This window comes from Phacochoerus africanus, chromosome 8 (genome assembly GCF_016906955.1).
Source record: "Phacochoerus africanus isolate WHEZ1 chromosome 8, ROS_Pafr_v1, whole genome shotgun sequence".
In the NCBI taxonomy this organism is placed as follows: Eukaryota; Metazoa; Chordata; class Mammalia; order Artiodactyla; family Suidae; genus Phacochoerus; species Phacochoerus africanus.
Window position 1 is genome coordinate 58151118 of NC_062551.1, and position 23059 is coordinate 58174176.

Below are 23059 nucleotides of genomic sequence, written 5' to 3' on the forward strand. Positions count from 1 at the left end.
GTCTGGTAGGAGAAAGGGGCTGAAGCCAAGACAACTTTGGTCTCATGGCGGGGGGGGGGGGGGGGGGAATGGACTACCTGTGTCTGGATTTTCTAAATTACTCACTCAAATCAGGAGAGCTAGTTGGAATAGAAATGAACAAGATTTCTCCCTCTTGGAAGTCGCATGAGCACTTCAAAAATTCAGTGTTTCGTTCTCAATGTGCAGCATCTTTCCTCCAAAATTAGTGCTTTTCAGGCTCCCCACTTCTCAGGAATAACCTCTCAGGGCTGAAAACCCAGGCACTCGTTCTTACCAGTCAGTCAGTGGCTGGTCACATACTGTCTCTTCCTCCTCTTAAATCCTATTTTTATCTGTCCCATTCTCCACAAGTTCCTTTCATTTTGTTTCGTTTGAGCTATGGCCATGGCCTCCTTCATCCCACCTCCAGTGCATCCTGGCCCTCCCGGAGAGATACTCTGCTTTCAACATCCAGATCTGATCCTGCCCTTCCCTGCTCAAATCCTTCTAGATCCTACTCCAGGTGGCCCACAGGTAATACCAAAGGCCCTCAGTCAAGGCCTTCAGCATCTGATCCTGCCTGTATCCCCACTCCCAGCTCCGTTTTACCTTCAGTTCTAAGCTTCTTGACACACCTGGTCAAGAGAACACCCTGATGAGCAAATGAATTCCTCCTGCAATGAATCTCTCACAGGTAATTTTGTTTCTCCGGCCTGAGGAGAATCCCAAAGAAACATGAATCTGGGAAAATTCCGGGATCATGCAACCCATTTCTTGCACCACCTACATCGGCAAAAGCAATTGGGAAGAGACACTGCAAGGGAGGGAAGGGTCCCGCTGGAGAAGGTGGGGAGGGCTAACTAGAGCAGGGGCACATCTTTGTGGTTAGGAAAAGCCTCCTTTCCATCTCTGCAGTATCCACTCCAGAATTCTGACCTACTCCAGTCCCTACCTTCTCAGAGGACATCGCGCCCCCCACATCTCCCCCATCCCAAGCTTGAACCCTGTCTGGAAGGCATCTGACACAGCAGCTGTAGAACCCGAGGATGATAGGCTCGTGGCTCGGGAAGAACCCAAGCAGAACTGGAACAGAGCGCGGTGGGATTCCCAGATCTGTTGTCCGGGACACCCCGGCCCCTATCCTCTATCCTGAGCCTCGGTGGACGCCTGGAGGGGGGCTAGAAAGCCAGGAGACACCATGTTGGGGGGTTAGGAGAGGATTCGGATTCTTTCATCTCCCATTCGGCTTCGGGAAGCCGGACCCCGACCCCCAAAAGTCCCAAAGAAGAAGTGGGGGGTGTCCCGAATCCCCAGGCTCCACTGCAGCGCCCCGCCCCTATTCGCGGGGCGTGCCGGGAGAGGAAGTTCTCGGCCGAGTTGCGAGAACAGCCGATCCGCAGGTCCAAACTACAAGTCCCAGAATGCATTGCACCCCGCAGCCGCGGGCGGGCCATGGTTGCCCTTGGCAACAGTGCAGGTCTCCCCGGAGCCTGGACGAAGACGCTGTGGCCAGCCGGGGGAGGAATCAAGAGCGACCAGAGTGAGGCAGAGACGCAGTTGGGGCGATGGAGGGGAGAGACAGGAGGAAACCGACAAGGACAACGTTCGGAGAGACCCTGCCAACCCCCAGACAGAGACGCACAGGGCATTCCCAAGCCAGCGAGGAACAGAGACTGAATCACAGAGAGACGTGGAGGAAGGGAGGGACCCCCCAGAGACGAGAAAGAGAGCCAGAGAGACAAATAGAGTAGGTGAGGAAGGGACGAAGATAGAGCTAGGGAGGAGAGGGAGAGAGATCAACTTAAACATTTAGATCGAGACGCCCAGCGATAGAGAGAAAGAGGTAAGCACGAACAGAGAGAGATTCGTAGAGACAGGAAGGGAGAGAGACAGACACTGAAGCATCTGCAAAGACATGGACACAGAGAGGAGGGGAGAGAATCAGAGGGAAATAGAAGAGGACGTAGAGAAAGAGACAGGGAGAGAGACAGAGACTGCCTCTCAAAGAGAAAGACGCAGAGGGAGGGAGAGACAGATTCACAGAAGCAGAACCAAAGAGACAGGGAGAGGAAGAGCTTCGGGGAGACAGACGTGAAGGATTTATGAGACAGGAAGAGACAGAGAGAGACGGATCCACTGTGAGACACATACGGAGTGAGAGACACATCCAGATCCAGAGAGGGTCATAGGATGAGTGACAAACATAAATAGGGACACAGAGCGAAGAAAACAGAGAAATGAAAGCAAATTCTCAGACCAGGACAGGAACCCAGATCCACCCAGAGAGACCGAGGGCCAAGAATACTGAGAGAACAGAGATCAAGGGAAAGACACACCCAGAGGCAGACAAGGATGGTCCAGTTCACAGAAGCCCAGAGAGAAATCAAGACTCGGGTGGCAACAGAAAAAGTGAGACACCAAGCCTCCCTGCCCACCATTGGATCCCAGCACGAATACAAAGTTTGTGCAATGACAGAGTGACACAGTAAGACCCAGAGATCCGAGTGGCGTTGCAGTGGGCTAACAGGACCCACCGAGGCACCCTAGTTGGGGAGGGAGACGAGGCCGGGCGACAGATTGGGGAGGGGGCAGGGCACGGCTCGGAGGATGTCCCCTCCCTTCAGCCAGCCTCCGGAGTGGGTGTGTGCACGTGTGTGTTGGGGAGAGGAGGGAGGGCATTTGTCCCTAGTCTCAAGGAGGGGGACGCCTTTAAGCCGAAACCCCGCCCCTCGGTCGTCATGGCAACGCCTCCCCCCACCCGGAGCTCCCACATTTCAGCAGGTGCCTGAGCTGGAGCTCCCACCACCGCCGCCGCCCGTGCCTCCGGCTCCTCCGCGCCCTTGCCCTCGGCTCTCCGCCCCGCTCGCCCGCTCCCCCTGGCGGAGCCGGCGCGCCCAGGGGTGCCGCTCCCAGCCTTGCGCGCTCCGCTCCTGGAGGTGCCTCGCCCCTCTTCCAACCTCGGAATTTCCCGCTGGCTCGTTCGCTCTCCCGAGTCTCCGGCACCTTGCCCTTCCACCTGTTTCCCCAGCAAAGCAGGATCCTGGTCCCTGCGACGCTCCTGGGGCCATGGCAGGCCTGGGCCCCGGCGGAGGCGATTCAGAGGGGGGACCCCGGCCCCTGTTTTGCAGAAAAGGGGCTCTGAGGCAGAAGGTGGTCCACGAAGTCAAGAGCCACAAGTTCACAGCTCGCTTCTTCAAGCAACCAACCTTCTGCAGCCACTGCACTGACTTCATATGGTGAGGGAAGGGGCCTGGGGCCCCGGGGGATGAGGAGACTAGGGCTAAAGACCCCTGAGGCACCAGACCCCTGAGTGAGGAGGGAAGAGGGGGCTGCAGCCCTGGCTCCTGGCTTTAGAGTAGGAGTCAGCTGGGGGCCTGGACTTCTGGGACGGAAGGAGGAGGGTCTGGGGCCCTGGACTTCTGGGGTGTCTGAAAGAAGGGGCTGGGGGGCTTGGGCTCCTGGGTCTAAGAGAAGAGGACTTGGGTGGGGGCAGAATTTCTGGGCTCTGGAAAGAAGAGGCAGCTGGGGCTCAGACTTCTAGGTCCGGGGGGAGGAGGATGGGAGGACGCAGGCAGGCCTTCTCTGACTGGCAGAGGTGAGGGGTCCAGGTACCCTTTTCTGCACTGATCTCAGATCTTGCCTCTTGCAGGGGGATTGGAAAACAGGGCCTGCAGTGTCAAGGTAAGAGCTGGGGGCCTGGACTCCTGGGACCCTCAGGAGGGTGGCGGCTGGGGCCTCCCAGCCTAGGCTGCTTCACACACGTGTTCCCTGGTCCCCAGAGAGGCGCGGGGGAGCCCGGGGCGGGGGGTGTGGCAGAGACACAGCCTGCAGTGGGGAGGGAGCTCTCTGATGGCGGGGCTACCGCGGAGGTGGTGCTGGGGGCCCCTCCCTCGGTCTGCTCCAGGTGGGGACAGATATTTGGAGAATCTGTTGCCATGGGAACAGGGAGATTTGGAAAAGGGGAGCCGAAGGGGGGGGCTGGAGATGCAAAGTCAGAGCCCCCCCCCCCCCCCCCCCCCGGCTGCTGTTGCCATGACAACACCAACAGTCCTAGGCAGGGGCAGGCCGAGTGGGTCACCGATGGGCGGGTGGGGGGCCGGGTGGGGCCCGCAGTTATGGGGGCCGGGGGAGGGGGGCGAGGCCTAAAGCACCAGCTGCTCGTGCTGAGGAACAGCGTGAGTCAGGGAGGGGGGCGGGCCGGCAGCAGCGCCCCCAGACTCACTTCTGCCCAAGTTGATGCTCTCCATTCTGTTGGAGGACATCTCTCTGGGTTTCCTCTCCTCTAGTCAGCCTGCCTCTCTCCTCGCTTTCATATCTCTGTCTGTGGGTCTGTGTCTGTCCATGGGATTCTGTTGTCTCTGTCTCTGCCTCTCACTGTCTCTCTGGCTCTGGCTCCCTTTGGCTGTGTGTATGCATCAGGCTCTCTGGACTCTGTTTCTGTGACTCTCTGCATCTCTGTTTCGTTGGGTCTACCTTTTGAATTTCTGTCTCCCAGGGTCTCTGACTCTCTCCCTCTCTCTCTACATGTCAAGGTCTCTTTGCTTTTCTCTGTATTGACCTCTATCGGGAAGCCCCTCTCCCGTTTTACTTTGCGGTTTGGGGTCTCCGCTCTGATTTTTTTTGTCCACTGGGTTCTCTCTCTGTCTCTGTGTCTTTGTGATTCTCATCTTCAGTCTGCAGCTTTGTGGTTCACCGACGATGCCACGAATTTGTGACCTTCGAGTGTCCAGGCGCTGGGAAGGGCCCCCAGACAGACGTGAGTACCCGGACACCTGGTTCTTTCTCCTCGGGCCGCGCCCCCGCCCTCACCCCCTCGGCGTCCGTCCCAATTTCTCCTGCTATTTTTAAGGCTGGGAGGGGAGGGGAGGGCTGGAGAGATAGGGAGAGCTAGTCTGGCCCAGATTCCCTGCCCTTGGCCTGGAAAGGGGAATGAGAGGGGACTGGGACAGTCTGGGGACCCAGGTGGGGGACAGAGAGGAGGCAGGGGTGAGGGGACCTCGGCGCTGGAGGCAGTGGGCTGTGATCCAGGAGTGGAGATTTAACAAACTAGCGAACCTAGGGACAGAGAAAGAGCGAGAGAGAGAAATTGATCATCGATGCAGGCACCAAGATCCCCAGATGAGACCGAGAGAGAGTCTCAGGGAGGCAGAAAAAGAGACTCAGAGACTGAGGGAGAGAGAGCCAGAGCAATGGAGCAGAGACACGGACATAGGAGGAAGGAGACAGACAGAGGTGCAGACACCCAGAAAGAGAAACGAGAACCAGGTGGTAAATACCCGCTTAGGAGGTGCTGAGAGGGGCAAGCCCAGGGGGGGATCCTGTAAGACAGATGCACACACGTGTTAACATTCAGACTCCCACGTGCACACCCGTGTGTGCATGTGTGGATCCTATGTACGCACACACAGATACGCACAGCCCTTCTCTCTCTCCCCTGCCCCACCACATCAAGGGCTTACAAGAGCTGTCCACCCTACGAGCCCACCCCCAGCCCTCCTGCCCTTTCTGTCTGGCCGCGGGGCTCGTCTCTCTGAGCCTCAGTTTCCCCCTCGGTAACATGGAGCTGACCATCTAGTGTTGACCAATAGAACGTTCCTCAATGATGGAAGCATTCTGTATCTTCTCTGTCCAGCTACCAGCCACCATCTCTAGCTGCGGAGGGGTGGAAATCTAAGTCCCATTTTGTTTGAATTGATTTTGATTTAAATAGCCACCTGTGGTTAGGCTGTGGGACGGCATCCATCTAGACGCCCCCAGGCTTGTTTTGACAGCCCAGTGAAGTCGTGTGGGTTAAGAGACTAGCCCAGCGTTTGACACAGGTTTTTTGATTAGCAGATGGAGAAGGAGGCAGAGCGAGAGAGAGAGAGAGAGAGAGAGAGAGAGAGAGAGAGAGAGAGTGAGAGAGAGAGAGAGAGCGCGAGCACGAGAACCACAGGCGTCCATGAGGCATTTTGCCACCTTGGCAGGTCAAGAAAAGTGAAATTTAGGAGTTCCCATCCTGGCTCAGTGGTTAATGAATCCAACTAGGAACCATGAGGTTTCGAGTTCAATCCCTGGCCTCGCTCACTGGGTTAAGGATCCGACGTTGCTATGAGCTGTGGTGTAGGTTGCAGATGCAGCTCGGATCCCAAGTTGCTGTGGCTCTAGCATAGGCTGGTGGCTACAGCTCCGATTGGGCCCCTAGCCTGGGAACCTCGATATGCTGCGGGTGCAGCCCTAGAAAAGACAAAAAAAAAAAGAAAGAAAAAGAAAAGTGAAGTTTGCATAGAAGATATGACTTCAGAAAACATACACTGACATGCTGAGTATCACTGTCACTGGCATCTTTGTATGTTCTGATTGGCTGCATCACCTGCCCATCTCCAACATCAGCCCTCCTGATTTACTCAGTGCTCATTGCGTGCCCTCATCAGGTGTCTTCTATACAGCAGAGGGTTGAATCTGCTCAACAGCTTGTAAAGTGAGGTATCAGTCCTGTCATCATCTGACAGAGGCTCCTAAACTCCTAGCCTGGAATCCCACCTCCATCACATACTGGTTCTGTGACCTTCTAAAAGTTAATTTACCTCTCTGCCCCTCTGGAGTTTCCTGTCTGTAAACTGGGGCTGATAACCATGTCCACCTTAGAGGGTTGATTTAAGGATGAAATGAGTCACATACTTGGGATAGCACCAGGACGTAGCAAAAGACAGAATATTAATTATTATTATTGCAAAATGATTACTCTTACTGATGAGGAAACAGAGAGAAATACTGAGTATGCGGTCTTTCTAGCACCCTGGCTTTCTTTTTCGATTGTCTTTTTAGGGCCGCACCCGCAGCATATGGAGGTTCCCAGGATAGGAGTTGAACGGGAGCTGAAGCCACCGGCCTACGCCACAGCTACAGCAACGCCAGATCCGAGCCGCGCCTACGACCTACACCACAATGGCACCATAGCTCATAGCAACGCCGGATCCCCAGCCCACTGAGCGAGGCTAGGGATCAAACCTGCATCTGCATGAATGCTAGTCAGATTCATTTCCGCTGAGCCATGATGGGAACTCCTGGCTTTCTTTTTCTTTACGAAGCTTTAAGCTTAAAAAAAAATTTTTTTTTTTAAATTTTTTGGCCATCCCCTTGGCATATGGGAAGTTGCGGGCCAGGGATGGAACCCATGCCACAGCAGTGACAAGGCTGAATCCTTAGCTTTTTCTGTTTTTGTTTTTTGTTTTTTGTCTTTTTATGACCACACACACAGCATATGGAAGTTCCCAGGCTAGGGGTCGAATCAGAGCTGCAGCTGCCAGCATATGCCACTCGCAGCAACGCTGGATCTTTAACCCACTGAGTGAGGCCAGGGATCAAACTCAATCCTCATGGATACTAGTCAGGTTTGTTACCGCTGAGCCAGCAAGGGAACTTCCTGACGCCTTCATTTGAACCACTATGCTGCTAGGGAACTCCCAATGAAGAATTAAGCTTTTAATCTTGTTGTCAGAAACACAGATCAAGGGTTTAGGAAGTGCTCAGGGCTTGATAAGCATGATTTCTTTTATTCATGAGAGCTCCTTGGTGGGGGAAGGGGGGGGGGTCTTGGTCCTATTTTCTGGAGAAGAGGCCTGAGTATCTCAAAAGGATGGTGGTGGGGGAGGAGAGGCCACACAGCTGGTTGGTGGGCAGAGTCCAAATTGGGACCCTCATTTTTCGAACTGGAGCCCCAGTACTGTCTCCTTTTTTTTTTTTTTTTTGTCTTTTTGCTATTTCTTTGGGCCGCTCCCATGGCATATGGAGGTACCCAGGATAGGGGTTGAATCGGAGCTGTAGCCACTGGCCTACGCCAGAGCCACAGCAACGTGGGATCCGAGCCGCGTCTGCGACCTACACCACAGCTGATAGCAACGCCGGATCCTTAACCCACTGAGCAAGGGCAGGGACCAAACCCACAACCTCATGGTTCCTAGTCGGATTCGTTAACCACTGCGCCACGACGGGAACTCCCTGTCTCCTTTTTAATAGCTCCTTTCCCCTTGAGAATAATCAGAACAGCTTCTCTATCAGGTGCCCTGCTGGGAATTTTCACCCATACTATCTCATTTCCCGTGGCAGGAACCCTTTGGGCTGGGGTCAGCTGAAGATTTTTAGAGGTCCAGGGCAGGAAAAGAGAGTTCACGGCCATGGCCAGCACCCTCCTGCCACTCAAGTATAATGCAAAATAGAATCTCCACCAAACTGCAAAAGAAATGAAAGTCCAAGAATGCCCTGAATTTTCAGCCTAGGAAATTTTTGCAAATAATAATAATAATAATAGGGAAAAGGCAAATATCAAATTATTTAACACTCAGACATTGCTGAGGGTGGAAGGAGAAATGCTTTTACTGGTGTCTTAAATAAGTGCTCAATTGGACTGGACACTTAGCGCTGCTTTGAGACCTAGATTGTGTATTTCCACTGGGCAGAGGAGGACGTCGAAGCTCAAAACGGGGCATGTACGTGTCCAAAATCGCACAGCTGGGAAATGGCCTCTCTGGTAATTAAACCCAAGTCTATGTGGGGACTGCAATAAAATGACTAATAATAACCAGGGCGGTAATGACAGCAGTACCAGTACTGAGCGCAATTAACATGCCAGGCGAGGTTATGTGTTTTACACCTGAGGCGGGAGTCCCTAAAACTGAGAGGTCATATTCTCCATCCCAAAAGGGGCTCAGAGAAGGCAGATCGTCAGCGGGCAGACATTGATAGAGGCTGACAGTGAATGATCTGGGGTTCATGATGGCCACAAGTTCTCAGAGATCAACCTGTGGAAGGCAGGGTGGGGGTAGGACTACGGGGATGTTGGAATCTTCCGCTTCCTTCAGGTTCTCCCCCACGACCACCGTGTTAGTGACACCTCCCCTGATCACTCAATTTCAGATCTCCTGCCCCACATCCCCACCCCCACCCCAGCCCTGGCAGTCCCTCTCGCTGCTGCACTTGTGTCCAGCGCACCTGTTGCTACCCAATATACTCTCTATTGATCACGTTTATTTTCTGTCTCCCTCCACTAAAAACACTGCCTGGACAGAGTTTGTATTTGTTTTGCTCACGGCTGGGTCCCGGCACCCAGGACAGTGCCTGGCACACATTGGGTGCTCAGTAAATACTGCAGAGTGAATGAGTGAGGTGGAGCAGCAGGAAGACTGGGAGCAGGGCGGAGGCAGGAAGAGTTCAGAAGGATGCTCTCTTAGCACACCCTCCAGACCCCTGCTGACCGACCCTTCCCTGCCTGCAGGATCCTCGGAACAAGCACAAGTTCCGTCTGCACAGCTACAGCAGCCCCACCTTCTGCGACCACTGCGGCTCCCTTCTTTACGGGCTGGTTCATCAGGGCATGAAATGTTCCTGTGAGTCTCTCTTTGTGGCTCCGGCCGCACCTTGGCACTTCCGGAGCTCCTGCAAAAGCTAGGTGTCTGGGTTTCTGGGCAGTGCTAACCGCAGTTCTGTCCATCTCAGGTTGCGAGATGAACGTGCACCGGCGCTGTGTGCGCAGCGTGCCCTCTCTGTGCGGTGTGGACCACACCGAGCGCCGCGGGCGCCTGCAGCTGGAAATCCGGGCTCCCACTTCAGATGAGATCCACATCACGGGTGAGACCCCGCCCCCTCGCCATGCCCCGCCCTGTCCCCCAAGCCGGAAGGCCTGAGGTGACACACAAGGCCACGCCCCTCCCGAGGTCACGCCCACACTCCTGATCCCAGCTGCACACGCGGAACACCACCAGCCACGCCTCTTCTAGCTCAAGCCCCTTCTCCAGCTTTGCCTCTGGCGACCCTCAGCGCCTCTTAATTGCTGTTCTAGGCCTCGAGGAGCTCGGGTTGCGGGGGACGGGGTGGGGGGAAGGAGGTGGTTCCGAGGGCGGCTCGGTTTCTACTGGCGATTTGACCAGGGTCCTGACTCCTGGGTTTTAATAGAGGCAAGGGTTTGGGGTTTGATTTCTGGGTCCCTGGCTGGGGAAAGGGGTTTATGCCTGGTCTTCTGGGTACTGAATTCTTGATGGCTAAGGGGGCGGGGGACGGGGGGGACCCTTCCTGGGTCTCTAACCCCATCTTTGCTCCTTTGCCTCCTTACCTCCATCAGTTGGCGAGGCCCGTAACCTCATCCCAATGGACCCCAATGGTCTGTCTGACCCCTATGTGAAACTGAAACTCATCCCAGACCCTCGGAATTTGACGAAACAGAAGACCCGGACGGTGAAAGCCACGCTAAACCCTGTGTGGAACGAGACCTTTGTGTTGTGAGCCTCGGGTGCAGGGGAGTCTGTGATGACTGCTGGACAGTGATCGGAGGGTCCTGGTGGCCCACAAGGCCCCAGAGAGCAGCTGGTGGGAGGTGTTAGAATAGAGGGAACCCCCCAAAGGGCAGAAGAAGGTGAAGGTGCTGGGAGAAGAAAATGGAGTGATTGAGGGAGGAGAGGGATGGAGATACAGAAGGTGAGACAGACAGACATCTGTGTATTTAATTTCCATCTGAAAGCCCACCCTTTTAGAGGGAGACAGAGATCAGAGACAGAGACTCAGACACTGAGCCTCGGAAGAGACACAAACCAAAGAGAGACACAGATGGAATGGTGGGGGGTGATGGGTGGGTGACAGGGAGAGGAAGGGAAGCCAGCTGACAAGCAGAAGGACAGATCTGGCGGGGGGAGACAGAAAGTGGGAAGGATCTGTCGAGAAAGGCCGGGGGAGAGGGATGGGGAGGGCTGGGAAGAGAAGAAGGGAGACTGCGAGAGAGAGCCGTCTAGGTTTCCTGAGGGCCCAGACAAGGAGCTAGATCCCCTTCGGGGAGACCAGGGTGGGAAGACACGTTCCAAGGCAGGAGCCAGGCCCCAGCGCTCCAGGGTTGCCCCCCGTGCTCCAGCACCAAGCATGGCGAGGTGGGGGAGCCGAGAGGCGGGCCCCTCACCGCAGCCCCCCATCTTCCCGCAGCAACCTGAAGCCGGGGGACGTGGAGCGCCGGCTCAGCGTGGAGGTGTGGGACTGGGACCGGACTTCCCGCAACGACTTCATGGGTGCCATGTCCTTCGGGGTCTCGGAGCTGCTCAAGGCGCCAGTGGACGGCTGGTAAGGGTGGCGGGGGTGCCCAGCAACCCGCATCTCCCTCCGTGTGGGGTCTCTCTTGGCCAGGCCACTTTCTTCTCTACCTTCTGGCGCTCCTTCCTCCCCCGTTTCCCCTATGCCTCTCGACTTAGCTCACTCGTTCTCTCTCTATCTCTGTCTCTCTGTCTCTTCCCCCCTTCGGATGTCTCTGCCTCTCCCGCGGGTGCCCCGTTCCCACCCCACCCCTCGCTCTGGTCTCCGTCTGTATGTCAGGTACAAGTTACTGAACCAGGAGGAGGGCGAATATTACAATGTGCCAGTGGCTGATGCTGACAACTGCAGCCTCCTCCAGAAGTTTGAGGTACCCAGACCCCAGCTTCCCCACGGGGAGCCCAGTCCAGCCCACAGTTCAGAGCTGGCCTTTCCCAAACTCCATCGCTGGTTGCCCTCTGGTCCTGAGACTGAAATTCCCAGAAAACCCTGGTGTTCCTTCTCCTGATTTTTTTTTTTTTTCCTGGCCATGCACCGCCGGCAGCATGTAGAAGTTCCCAGACCAGGGATCAAACTCATGCCACAGCAGTGACAACCAGGTCCTTAACCTGCTTAGCCACCAGGGAACTCCTTCGCTTGCTTTTCTAGGGGGCTCCTGCCCCAGGGTCTTCTGGGAATTAGAGTTCCTACTCATCCCCATGGTTTGGGGGTCTGGGGGCCACCACCCCCTGCTTTAGGGCAATCGGTACCCCTCTGGGGCCCTGACTCTGGCTTTCTTCTCCCCCAGGCCTGTAACTACCCCCTGGAACTGTATGAGGTGAGCAGAGCTGGAGGCCTGGGATAGAGACAGTTTTATCCCCGTGGTCTGTATCTGTCCCCCCGACATCTCGTTCTGCTGATATTTGTCTTCACTTCCACCTATATGGGTTGAGCACATGCTCAAAGTGAGGCCATGTGCTCGCTGAGTAGTCCTGGCTCTCCCGGGGTGAGTCCGACCCTCAGGCAACTCTCCAAGGTGGGGACAGAGTCACAGATACTTAGATTCCAAGGTGATGTGCTGAATTAGAGGTGGCCCAGGGACCTGAAGATGCTGAATCAGAGAGGTAGCCCAGGGACCTGAAGATGCCAAATTAGAGGTAGCCCAGGGACCTGAAGATGCTGAATCAGAGGTGGTCCAGGGACCTGAAGAATCACAGAGGAGGCACCAACCCAGCCTGGGGGTGGGAGGAGGTGATCAGGGAGGACTTCCCTAAGGAGGTGACGCCTGCATTGCTCCTTGAGTTGTTCTTTCCATTTATCAAGATGGCCTTTCTCTCTGCCATTCGTTCTTTTTCTTCTTCTTCTTCTTTTTTTTTTTTTTTTCATGTACCGAACACCTATTTCCTGAGATTTTACATAAACCAAGCCCTATTCTGGGAGTGGAATCAGGCCATTCCCTGGGGAGCTCCGCTTTCAATGCAGGAGAAAGTTACAGATAAAGAAGGAATGTGTTTGTTAAGGGAGGTGGCCTCAGATGCTAGGGAGCCCTCAGAAGCACCGGGCAGGACCTGAGAGGCAAAGAAAACTTGATATAGAGAAACGCCGGATTTGCCAGGCACAGAAGGACCAGGTTTTCAGGCCACTTTTTTTTTTTCTTGCTTTTTAGGGCCACATCCAAGGCATATGGAGATTCCCAGGCCAGGGGTCTCATCAGAGCTACAGCTGCCAGCCTACACCACAGCCACAGCAATAAAAAATTTTTAAAGCAATGCTGGATCCTTAACCCACTGAGCAAGGCCAGGGAGCAAACACGCAACCTCATGGTTCCTAGGTGGATTTGCTTCTACTGTGCCACGATGGAAACTCCAGACCACCTCTTCTTTCAAAAAAACATTTGGTTGAGCCTTCTGTGTGCAAGGCATGGTTCCAATCACTAGGGCTATGGCAGCAAACAAGAGGAGAGAGAGAAAGAGGAAAAAACAAACCTGCCCTCATGGGGCTTACACTCAGAGGAAGACATTAAACCAAATACAGGAGGAGTTCCCATCGTGGCACAGGGAAAACCGATCCGACTAGGAACCACTGAGAAACCTAGGCCTCACTGAGGAAGTGCCCATGGGGCCAAAGCATAAAGGTGGTGAGGGAGTTCCTTGGTGGCTCAGTGGGTTAAGGATCTGGCATTGTCACTGCTGTGGCTTGAGTTGCTCCTGTGGCTCAGGTTCAATCCCTGGCCTGGGAACTTCTGTATGCCTTGGACACAGAAGGGGGAAAAAAAAAGGCATCAGAGAGGTGAGAGAGCCATGAGGATGGGGGAGAGCCTTCTAGGCAGAGGGGAGATCATGTGCAAAGGCCCTGAGGTGGGAGCAGGCCAGCAGTGTCTTCACAGCAAGGAGAACAGTGAGGCTGGAGAAGGGGGAGAGGTGAGGGTGGGAAGAAGTAGGAGATGGAGTCAGAGAGGGAGGCGATGGGCCAGCCTTGTCATGTCTTGGGACCATTCTGGCTTTTCAACCAAGGGAGATGGGAGGGCATTGGAGGTGGCCTGAGATGATCTAGCTTTGAACAGGATGCCTGCCTCTGTGGAGAGCGCTGATGGTAGAAAAAGGAAGAGGGCCATTGGGAAGGCCCAGAGGCGAGTTGCCCGTGGCTTGGTCCCAGGGGACAAGGACGGTGCAGGTATTCAGATTCTGGGTATGCTCTGGAGCTTGAACCGTAGGACATCCATTCCTCTCCTGAGACCTTTATCCACTCAACACTCTCTCTCCTTTAAAAAATTTTAGTCGTTTATCATTGATTTGCAACATTGTGTTCAATGCCTTCTTCCTGAGACCCAAGCATGGTGCAGAAACAGAAAGAGGGGAGATGCTCCTTCTGGTTTTAATGGATTTTGATTTTCTGGTTCTGCTTTTTACACGCTCTGTGACTTGGGGCCAGTTCGTTGATATCTCTATGCCAGGTTCCTCTTCTCTAAAGTGGGAACGGGGTGATAAGGGTTTTCCAGAGGATTCATGGCATATTGTAAACTGAGTGCTAGTTGAATAATGAAGAAAAACCCTCGAGACTATGGGAGATCAGAGATGGTTCTTAAGCCAAGGAGTGGGGTGGAACAGCTTTTTTCCTCTCTCCGTCTCTCCCTGTCCCTTTCGTTCTTGGATACTGTCTCTCTTAGGGGTGCCTTCTTATCCCCTTCTGGGGTCTGACTACCTCTGGATCTCTCCCCTTTCTCACAGAGGGTGCGGATGGGTCCCTCATCCTCTCCCATCCCCTCCCCATCCCCTAGTCCCACCGACTCCAAGCGCTGTTTCTTTGGGGCGAGCCCTGGACGTCTGCACATCTCGGACTTCAGCTTTCTCATGGTTCTAGGAAAAGGCAGTTTTGGGAAGGTTGGATTCCTGGGGCTCTGAGGGAAGGGAGGGTGTCTGGGGTGGGGACCAGGTTTCTGATTCTTAGACTCAAAGGTGGGGGGGAGGTTGGGGGGGGACACTAGGCTACTAAGTTCCCAAAGAGGGTTTGATGGGCCCTCTTGAGTCCCTGGAGAGCATGTGCATAAAGATGTGGGTCCATTCCCTAAGGGACTGCTTGGCAAAGTCGGGGCACCCGGTCCCCTGAGAGACAGAGGGAGGACCTGGGATTCCATTTCTTTGTGTCCTTGAAAGGGAGAAGTAGGGACCTGCACGTCTGGGTCCCCAAAATGGACCAGACCCTTCTGGTCTCTGCCCCTAGGTGATGCTGGCAGAGCGCAGGGGCTCGGATGAGCTCTATGCCATCAAGATCCTGAAGAAAGACGTGATTGTCCAGGATGACGACGTGGACTGCACCCTGGTGGAGAAACGTGTGCTGGCCCTGGGGGGCCGAGGCCCTGGAGGCCGGCCGCACTTTCTCACCCAGCTTCACTCCACCTTCCAGACTCCGGTAAGAAAGGAGGGGGCAGAGGTCGGCTCAGGACCCCGGCCTCATCCCCACGGAATAGATCAGGTCAGGCTTTGAAAGTCTGAGTTTCCAAGAACTCTGTGAACTCTGGGTGCAGCGGGCTCCTCAGTGGGTGTGGCCAGAATGCAGGTGCCCTGGAGGGGCGTGGCCAGACGGCTGGGCTCCTGAGTGGGCGTGGCCTGAAAACCCTCGTTCCTTTTTTTAAATTAATTAATTTATTTTTTGGTCTTTTTGCCTTTTCTAGGGCCGCTTACGCTGCATATGGAGCTTCCCAGGCTAGGGGTCTAATTGGAGCTGTAGCTGTCGGCCTACGCCAGAGCCACAGCAATGCGGGATCCAAGCCACATCTGCAACCTACACCGCAGCTCACGGCAACGCCGGATCCTTCACCCACTGAGCGAGGCCAAGGATCGAACCTGCAATCTCATGGTTTCTAGTCGGATTCGTTAACCACTGAGCCACGAGGGGAACTCCAAAACCCTCCTTCTTGAGTGGGTGTTTTTTGACTAAGAGTTTCTGGAGTAAAGGAGTGCGTGGAGAATGTCTCTGAGTGAGCATGCCTACAAGTGGGCTCTGAGTTACGAGACTGTCACTCTTGGCTTCTGAGTTAACGATTTGTCAGCAACAAGGTGTTTCCCTAAGATCATGGAACCGGGACAAGGAGTCAAAACCGTTAGGAGTTTGAGCTCTCCTTTCAAGAGCTCTGAGTGGGTGTAGCCAGCTTCCTGGAATTTTTTTTTTTTAATTAGTACCAATTGCAAGTGAAACCTTGAACAACTTTGGTTCCTAACAGGCAGCCCGCAGGATTGCAGATGCGTGTGAGTGGCTATGGAAAGAGGTTTCAGGAACCCTGGGATTTCAAGTGAGGAATGGGCTTCCATCGTCACTTCTGAGAATGGAGACCCAGAACACCTGAGAGTTTGGAGTAACAAGGGATGGGGTGGGTCGAGATTCCGAGGTCGTGGGGGCTCCAGATCTTCACGGCCTTTGAGGAAGCGTATACAGTTGCTCCTGATTTCTGACTGGGTGGATCCAGAGCCTGCCGCCTTTGCCCTGAAGGCGCAGGAATGGAGATTTGCCTACCGCGGGTGGGCGTGTCCTCATCCCCAAACCCGGCCCACTTCTTCCCAGGATCGCCTGTATTTTGTGATGGAGTACGTCACCGGGGGCGACTTGATGTACCACATTCAGCAGCTGGGCAAGTTCAAGGAGCCCCATGCGGCGTGAGTCTCCGCCAAGAGAGGAGGGAGAGAGGGGCAGGTGGAAGGGCGCCGGATCCAGCCTCCGCCTTCTGACTCCCCGCCCCCTCCCTCAGGTTCTACGCTGCAGAAATCGCCATCGGCCTCTTCTTCCTTCACAACCAGGGCATCATCTACCGGTGAGCAGTCCCAGGTCTCTCAGGGGCAGGAGTCAGGCCCCTAGAGGGGAAGGGATTGCAATTTATGGCTCCAGCCTGTTGAACTCAACTCTTCCCACAATTCCTACCCACTCCACTCCATCCCCCCCCCAGGGACCTGAAACTGGACAACGTGATGCTGGATGCCGAAGGACACATCAAGATCACTGACTTTGGCATGTGCAAGGAGAACGTCTTCCCCGGGACCACCACTCGCACCTTCTGTGGGACCCCAGACTATATAGCCCCCGAGGTAACCCCACCTCTGTTGCTCTTGGTGCTCTCCAAGGTTGCTGAGCGGGTAGGGCTGGTTGTCCAGTATTCACAGTGTAGGGGAGTTCCCACTGTGGCACAATGGGTCAAGAAGCTGACTTCGGGGAGTTCCCGTCGTGGCTCAGTGGTTAACGAAGCCAACTAGGATCCAGGAGGTTGAGGGTTCGATCCCTGGCCTTGCTCAGTGGGTTAAAGATCTGGCGTTGCCATGAGCTGTGGTGTAGGTTGCAGACGCAGCTCAGATCCCACGTTGCTGTGGCTGTGGTGTAGTCCAGCGGCTGCAACTCCGAATTGACTCCTAGTCTGGGAACCTCCATATGCTGTGGGTGGGGTCCTTAAAAAAAAAAAAAAGATGTGGTGTTGCTGCCTGGGCTGGGAACTTCCATATGCTGCAGGTGTGGCCATAAAAACAAAAACAAAAACAAAAATCCACAATGTGGGACCCTGGGGTCTTTACATGAGTCACGGGAGTTTTTTAGTGCGCATCTTTTTAGGGCCACACCTGCTGCATATGGAAGTTCCCAGGCTCTGGGTCGAGTTGGAGCTGTAGCTGCCAGCCTATGCCACAGCCACACCAGATCAAGCCACGTCTGCAATCTACACCACAGCTCAGGGCAACATGGGATCCTTAACCCACGGAGCAAGCCCAGGGATCGAACCCACATCCTCATAGATGCTAGTGGGTTCGTTTTGGCTGAGCCACAGTGGGAACTCCAATCATGGGTGTTCTAATGCAAGCAGCCCAGAGAGGCTCATGGGAGGCATCGTAGGTGGGCGGAGCTGGGCCTCTAAATAGGTAAAGTGGGCGGGGACCGGTGGGTGAAAGTTCCGAAAGAGCAGGACCCGCTCTAGGGATTCTAGGAGGACAGGGCCTGTTACTGGCTGTTCTAAGAAGCTGGAGATGATTTCCAGTGTTCTCTGAGGGGGGGGCATCCCCCCAGAACACAGGCCTGGGAGGCTGTCTCCTGAGTATTTCAAGCGGGTGGGTCTGCCTTTGATGGGGGGGGGGGTGGAGCTAATGATCTAACTGTATGTATATAGACTGAGAACACCCATCCCTATTTTCTCCCTTGAAGGAGCAGGTGGGTTGGTGGTGCCAGCCTTGATCTTCCCTTCAGAGCTGCTGATCAGAATCACCCAGGGAGATTTTGAAAAATAGACACATCTTCCTGCCTCTGACTCTGGCCTGTCGTGGCTGGCATTCTTCAGGGCTGGGAACGCCCGTCTTTAAACAGTCCCCTAGGTGAATCTGATGCATGTCCAGACTGCAGACCCTCTCTGGTCTCTGAAATTCTGCCCTATGCACCTGATGTTGTAAGGAGAGAGTCCAGTTACCTAAATCTTCCAGGTGAGTGGAAATTGGTCCTTAAGGTAGTCTTTGTATGTGGAACCAACGGAAGGTTCTCGGTAGGTAGAGTTTGTTTCCCAACTTTTCCAAAGGATGGAGCCGAAGTGTTCTGAGTGGGAAAAGCTTGCGCTGAAAACACTTAACGTGGTCAGGGTTCCAAGGTGGTGAATCCAGAGGGGCCCTAGGTTTTCTAAGGTACGAGTCATAATTCCTTGCCTGCCTTCCTCCCCTGTTAGATCATTGCCTACCAGCCCTATGGGAAGTCTGTCGACTGGTGGTCCTTTGGAGTCCTGCTGTATGAGATGTTGGCAGGCCAGGTAAGGGAAGCTGGGGAGAGGCTGGCTTGGCTAAAGGTAACAGAGGTGGGGCTCCACCTATTACATGGCCATAATCTCAGGAGGAGCAGGTTGGAAGGATGCGTATAGGATTAGGAGATGGTGCTGAGCAGTGGGGAAGGTCACGTGGTATAAGAAGGCGCTCTCCGTGGTCCTGAAACATTGTCTTCCCATAGGCTAGGGGTTCTTCATGTCTTGCGCCACGGACCCCCTTTTCAGAACAATGTTTTAAATACATGCGATAGGAGTTCCCGGCATGGTGCAGTGGAAACGAATCTGACTAGAAACCGCAAGGTCGCGGTTTCGATCCTTGGCCTCGCTCAGGGGGTTAAGGATCCGGCGTTGCCGTGAGCTGTGGTGGAGTTCACAGGCACAGCTCAGATCTGGCATTGCTGTGGCTGTGGCATAGGCCAGCAGCTGTAGCTCCAATTCGACCCCTAGCCTGGGAACCTCCATATGCGGCAGGTGTGGCCCTAAAAAAGCAAAAAATAAAATAAAATAAAATAAATGCATGCAATAGAATAACAGCATTATGAAAGAAGTTAATCATATGGAAATATGGTTATCAAAATGTTAAAAGTTTGAGTCTAATTTAACCAACCAACTAAATGTAATTTAAATATGTACAGTCGTTTAAATATAACAGAATATGGGCATAAATGTGATTTCCTACTAATGAATGAAATAGTACTATCTCACAGGAATAGGGAGTAAACAGGAAGGTCTACCAGAAGTTTTGAAGTAGAGACGACTGGTATTTTGAGATATCTGCCACTCTGATGAGATAAGAAAATATCTATGATTTCCGTGGGTGATGAAGTCACAACCACTCCTGTTGTGGTTTGCTTCCTACATTCATAATTGAAGCTGAATGCTGATTTCAGCTAGAGATTTTTTTTAAAGAAAGATGCATTTTTTCCCCACCCAAATTCATAGACCCTCTCAATTGTATAAATAGACTCCCTAAACCCCACCTTAAGAATCCTTGCCTGGGAGCTCCCATCATGGCTCAGCAGAAACGAATCTGACTGGCATCCATGAGGACTCAGGTTCGATCCAGGGCCTTGCTCAGTGGCTTAAGGATCTGGCTTTGCCGTGGGTTGTGGTGTCAGTTGCAGACACTGCTTGGATCCTGCATGGCTGTGGCTGTGGTGTAGGCTGGCAGCTACCGTTCTGATTTGACCCCTAGCCTGGCAATCTCCATGTGCTGCAGGTGCGGCCCTAAAAAGACAAAAAAAAAAAAAAAAAAAAAGAATCCTTGTCTGGTTACTGCTTACCCTAATCCCGGAAGACTGGTGGCCACTCATCCATCCAGGAGAATGTTTTTACAGCTTGTCCTGTGGTTTTTCTCTCTTCTGTTTCAATGACATATTGCCTAATTAATACGCTGCTGATTTACATAGCAGATGAGAGAGGCAGAACAGCAAAGAGGTGCAGGGAGCTGAAGCATCTGAGATAGGAAATGAGAGTGTCTGAGAGTGAGAAAGATAGAGATTTGCCAATTTGGTCAAAATTTTCCTTGGGAATCTGGGGACAGGAGGGGCCCTTTTCATGGTGGGTGACAAGGGTGTGGAAGGCGGGGACAGGCAGTTTGTCAAGTCTCTAACTCTTTATCCCCTCCACTTCCTCAGCCCCCCTTTGATGGGGAGGACGAGGAGGAGCTGTTTCAGGCCATCATGGAACAAACGGTCACCTACCCCAAGTCGCTGTCCCGTGAAGCTGTGGCCATCTGCAAGGGGGTGAGAGCCCCCTGACTGCCAGAGTCTCCAGACCCACAACCCATGTGCCCTGCTCCCATCCAGGGCTGCCCATGCAGTATCTCTGCTCACATAGAAAAACACTCCCACTCCTCGAGTTGTTTTACCTCCATCTGCTGAAAAAGTTTACATAATACAGATATTTTGTTGTTGCTGTTAGAACAGTAACATCCTGCCCTGCTGCCACCTCCAGCCCAAGGATGGGCTCTATCCTGTCCTCTGCTTCTGCCCCCTCTCCCCAGCTCCCTGCAAGAAGTACTGGAAGGCCAGGGCTGCCTTTCCAGGATGGGTGTGGGTCAGGTGACGTTAACGCCTACCACATTTCTTCCTGTGGGATCTCGGGCAAGTCACCCAAACTCTGGGAGCCTCAGACTCCTCTGGGGTTCTGGAGTTAAGACAGGAGAACGAGCCTAGCCTGTGGCAGTTGTTCAACAGGTGTTAGCACACTTTGGCCTCTAGCTCCTGTCTCCATGTCTCTCTGACTGTCTCTCTCTGGGCTTCCGTCTCATCCTTCTGCCTCCATCTCCATGTGATGGGGTTTTCCGTGTCTCTCCCTTTTCTGTGTCCTTGGGGATCTCTGGCCATCTTTTCTGTCTTCCTCTCTCTGGGTTTCTGTTACCTTCTCTTTCCCTCCCACCCCCACCCTCATGCCCACACGCTGGATCTCCGTCCTCTCTCTGGGGTTCTTTCCTCCTTGTCCTGCCTGGGCCGCTGTCTTCTTCTTCCTCTTCTGCTCTCTTATCGGGTCTCTGTCCTTCTCTCTGGGCATCTCCTGGGACTCCATCCTCCCTTCTTCCTGGGCTTCCATCTTCCCCGCCCCCTCTCCTGCCGCATCTCCTACATTCTCTGCATCTCTGTCCCCCCCTCCCCGCCCTGAGACTCCCCTTCTCTCTGGATCTCTATTCCCCTCCTTCTCTGGGTCTTCAATCTCCTCTCTCCCCTTCTGGGCCCTGTCACTTTGCCCCTCTCCCTCTCTCCCTCCATCCCCCTTCTGGCATTCCTCCCCCTTTCTCCTTCTTCTCTTTCTGGGTTTCTCTGCCACTCACACCCTCATACCCTGATTTTGCTTTTTTCTTTGTCTGCCCCTGGGTTTGGGGGGTTTGGATTTCACCTACCCCCACCTCATCTGTTCCACCTCTTCCTCTTTCTCTCTCCCTTTCTTATTTCACCTCCCTGCCCCCGTCTCTGTTCCCTTCGCTATTCTCTTCTTTCTGGATCTCTATCCTCGTGTCTCTCTGGTCCTCCTTCCTTGTCATCCTCTCCCTGTGTCATTCTCCGGGCCTCCCCGTCTGGGACTCTGTCTGTCTGTCCGTCTCTCTCTGTGTTTTCCGCAGTTCCTAACCAAGCACCCAGCAAAGCGCCTGGGCTCAGGGCCAGATGGAGAATCCACCATCAGAGCTCATGGCTTCTTCCGCTGGATCGACTGGGAACGGCTGGAACGACTGGAGATCGCCCCTCCGTTCAGACCCCGTCCGGTCAGTATCACCTTCGTTGGGGGGGGGGGGAGGAAACTTGGCCCTTCCTGGATGGGGTACCCATGAGCTCCAGGCTTGATATGTGGAGGTGGGGTGGGGTTCCCTCTGCGGAGACACTCTAAAAGGAGATGCAGAGGCCATGGAGGATGTGCGAGGAGACAGGAGGTGATTGCAGGGCCATAGGCGGACACCCCAGGAGCGGGCAGAACATCGTGTTTCCGTCCCCATGTTTCCCCACAGTGTGGCCGCAGCGGTGAGAACTTCGACAAGTTCTTCACGCGGGCGGCGCCAGCGCTGACGCCCCCAGACCGCCTAGTCCTGGCCAGCATCGACCAAGCTGATTTCCAAGGCTTTACTTATGTCAACCCGGATTTTGTGCACCCGGATGCCCGCAGCCCCATCAGCCCAGCACCTGTGCCCGTCATGTAATTTCACCTGCCGCCACTAGGTGTCCCCATGGCTCCCTCAGCCGCGCCAGCCTTAGCCTGCCCTTCACCATCCTCTTTCCAATTCTCGATCTTGCTCCCAAGCATTCGGGGTTCTACCCTACCCCCACCCCTGGGTTCTAGCTGCCTCTCTCAAGTGTTCCTGGCGTTCTGAACTCTACACAGTCTCTAGAGCCTTACCGTGTTATAGATTCTGCTGTGCTGAGCTCTAGATTCTCGCCCTACTCTGCTCCACCAAGTTCCAGAACCACCACCACCACCGTCCCAACTCCACGGGGTTCTAGACTCCATTTGGTAGAATCTATGCCTCTCCTCCCCCCCCCCCCATTTCTGGGAAATAGTCTCATGGGGTGGGCTGTTCCAGACTCAACAGATTCCAGAACAACATTTCCCCACCTCCGAGGCCCCGCCTAGCTCCACTCTGTTCTGGAGTTAAGTGGGAGGCTGTGCCCCATGCTCCAGTGCCCTTCCTCTATGCTCTGAGGATTCCTGGGATGTATGGAAGCTTCTTTCCCCAACTGTTCTCAGCTTTCGTCCTAGACTCCCCCATCCTAAACCCATCGCTGCATGGCTCCAGTCCTTCTCGGAACCTCACCCTTACCCTATGCCTACCACTCTCGGTGACCCTCCCCACTCCCAATCCTCTTTGCCTCTCCCACCCGGCCACAGCTGCTGGAGAATAAATTTGGGATGCTGATGCTGAAGTGTTTGGATGTTTTCTTCCAAGCTTGGAGTTTGAAGAGGGCGTGGAGGTGGGACAATGATTGTATATAGAAATAGAGAGAGAGAGAGAGAGAGAGGTGGGGGAGGGGGCTACAGAGAGAGAGAGAGAGAGTAAACACAGAGACCCATAAAGTGAGAGCATGAAAGCAAAGAACAGAGACCCAGAGAGAGGAGAGAGGAGAGAGAGAGGGAGAGAGAGCTAGAGAGATATTGAGCCACACAATGAGAGAGCGCCACAGAGAGGACCAAAGCAGACACGTGCAGAAAGAGGCGGAGGTGTCCTCACAGACCACAGAGCATGTCCCGTAGAGACCCTGGGCACAGACACAAGCACATACACATTCGCCCAGAGCA

General features: G+C 54.1%; 1 protein-coding gene across 8 annotated transcripts; it reads left to right on the plus strand.

Annotated features, from left to right (window-relative positions):
• The first annotated feature begins 73 nt into the window (after positions 1-73).
• On the plus strand, positions 74-22686 carry PRKCG (protein kinase C gamma). 8 transcript variants are annotated; one of them, XM_047790387.1, is made up of 20 exons: positions 74-694; positions 916-2485; positions 3129-3236; positions 3650-3681; positions 4674-4756; positions 9254-9365; positions 9475-9606; positions 10097-10253; positions 10945-11079; positions 11329-11416; positions 11834-11863; positions 14253-14405; positions 14746-14934; positions 16084-16175; positions 16268-16330; positions 16463-16601; positions 18206-18286; positions 19936-20043; positions 21396-21536; positions 21777-22686. In XM_047790387.1, the coding sequence occupies exons 2-20, from the start codon at positions 2238-2240 to the stop codon at positions 21963-21965; spliced, it is 2280 nt and encodes a 759-aa protein (XP_047646343.1). In that variant the 5' UTR covers positions 74-694; positions 916-2237; the 3' UTR covers positions 21966-22686. The 8 variants fall into 8 exon arrangements, 7 of the variants coding, with proteins under 7 accessions (XP_047646343.1, XP_047646342.1, XP_047646339.1 ...); XM_047790386.1 differs by having other exon boundaries at positions 74-2485; XM_047790383.1 differs by lacking the exon at positions 74-694 and having other exon boundaries at positions 2359-3236.
• Positions 22687-23059: the final 373 nt, after the last annotated feature.

Coding starts and splice junctions, on each gene's coding strand:
- PRKCG (XM_047790383.1), top strand. CDS start 2,608: ATGTCCCCTCCCTTCAGCCAGCCTCCGGAGTGGGTGTGTGCACGTGTG. Junction 9,607..10,096: donor AGATGAGATCCACATCACGG/GTGAGACCCCGC, acceptor TACCTCCATCAG/TTGGCGAGGCCCGTAACCTC. Junction 18,287..19,935: donor ATGAGATGTTGGCAGGCCAG/GTAAGGGAAGCT, acceptor CCACTTCCTCAG/CCCCCCTTTGATGGGGAGGA.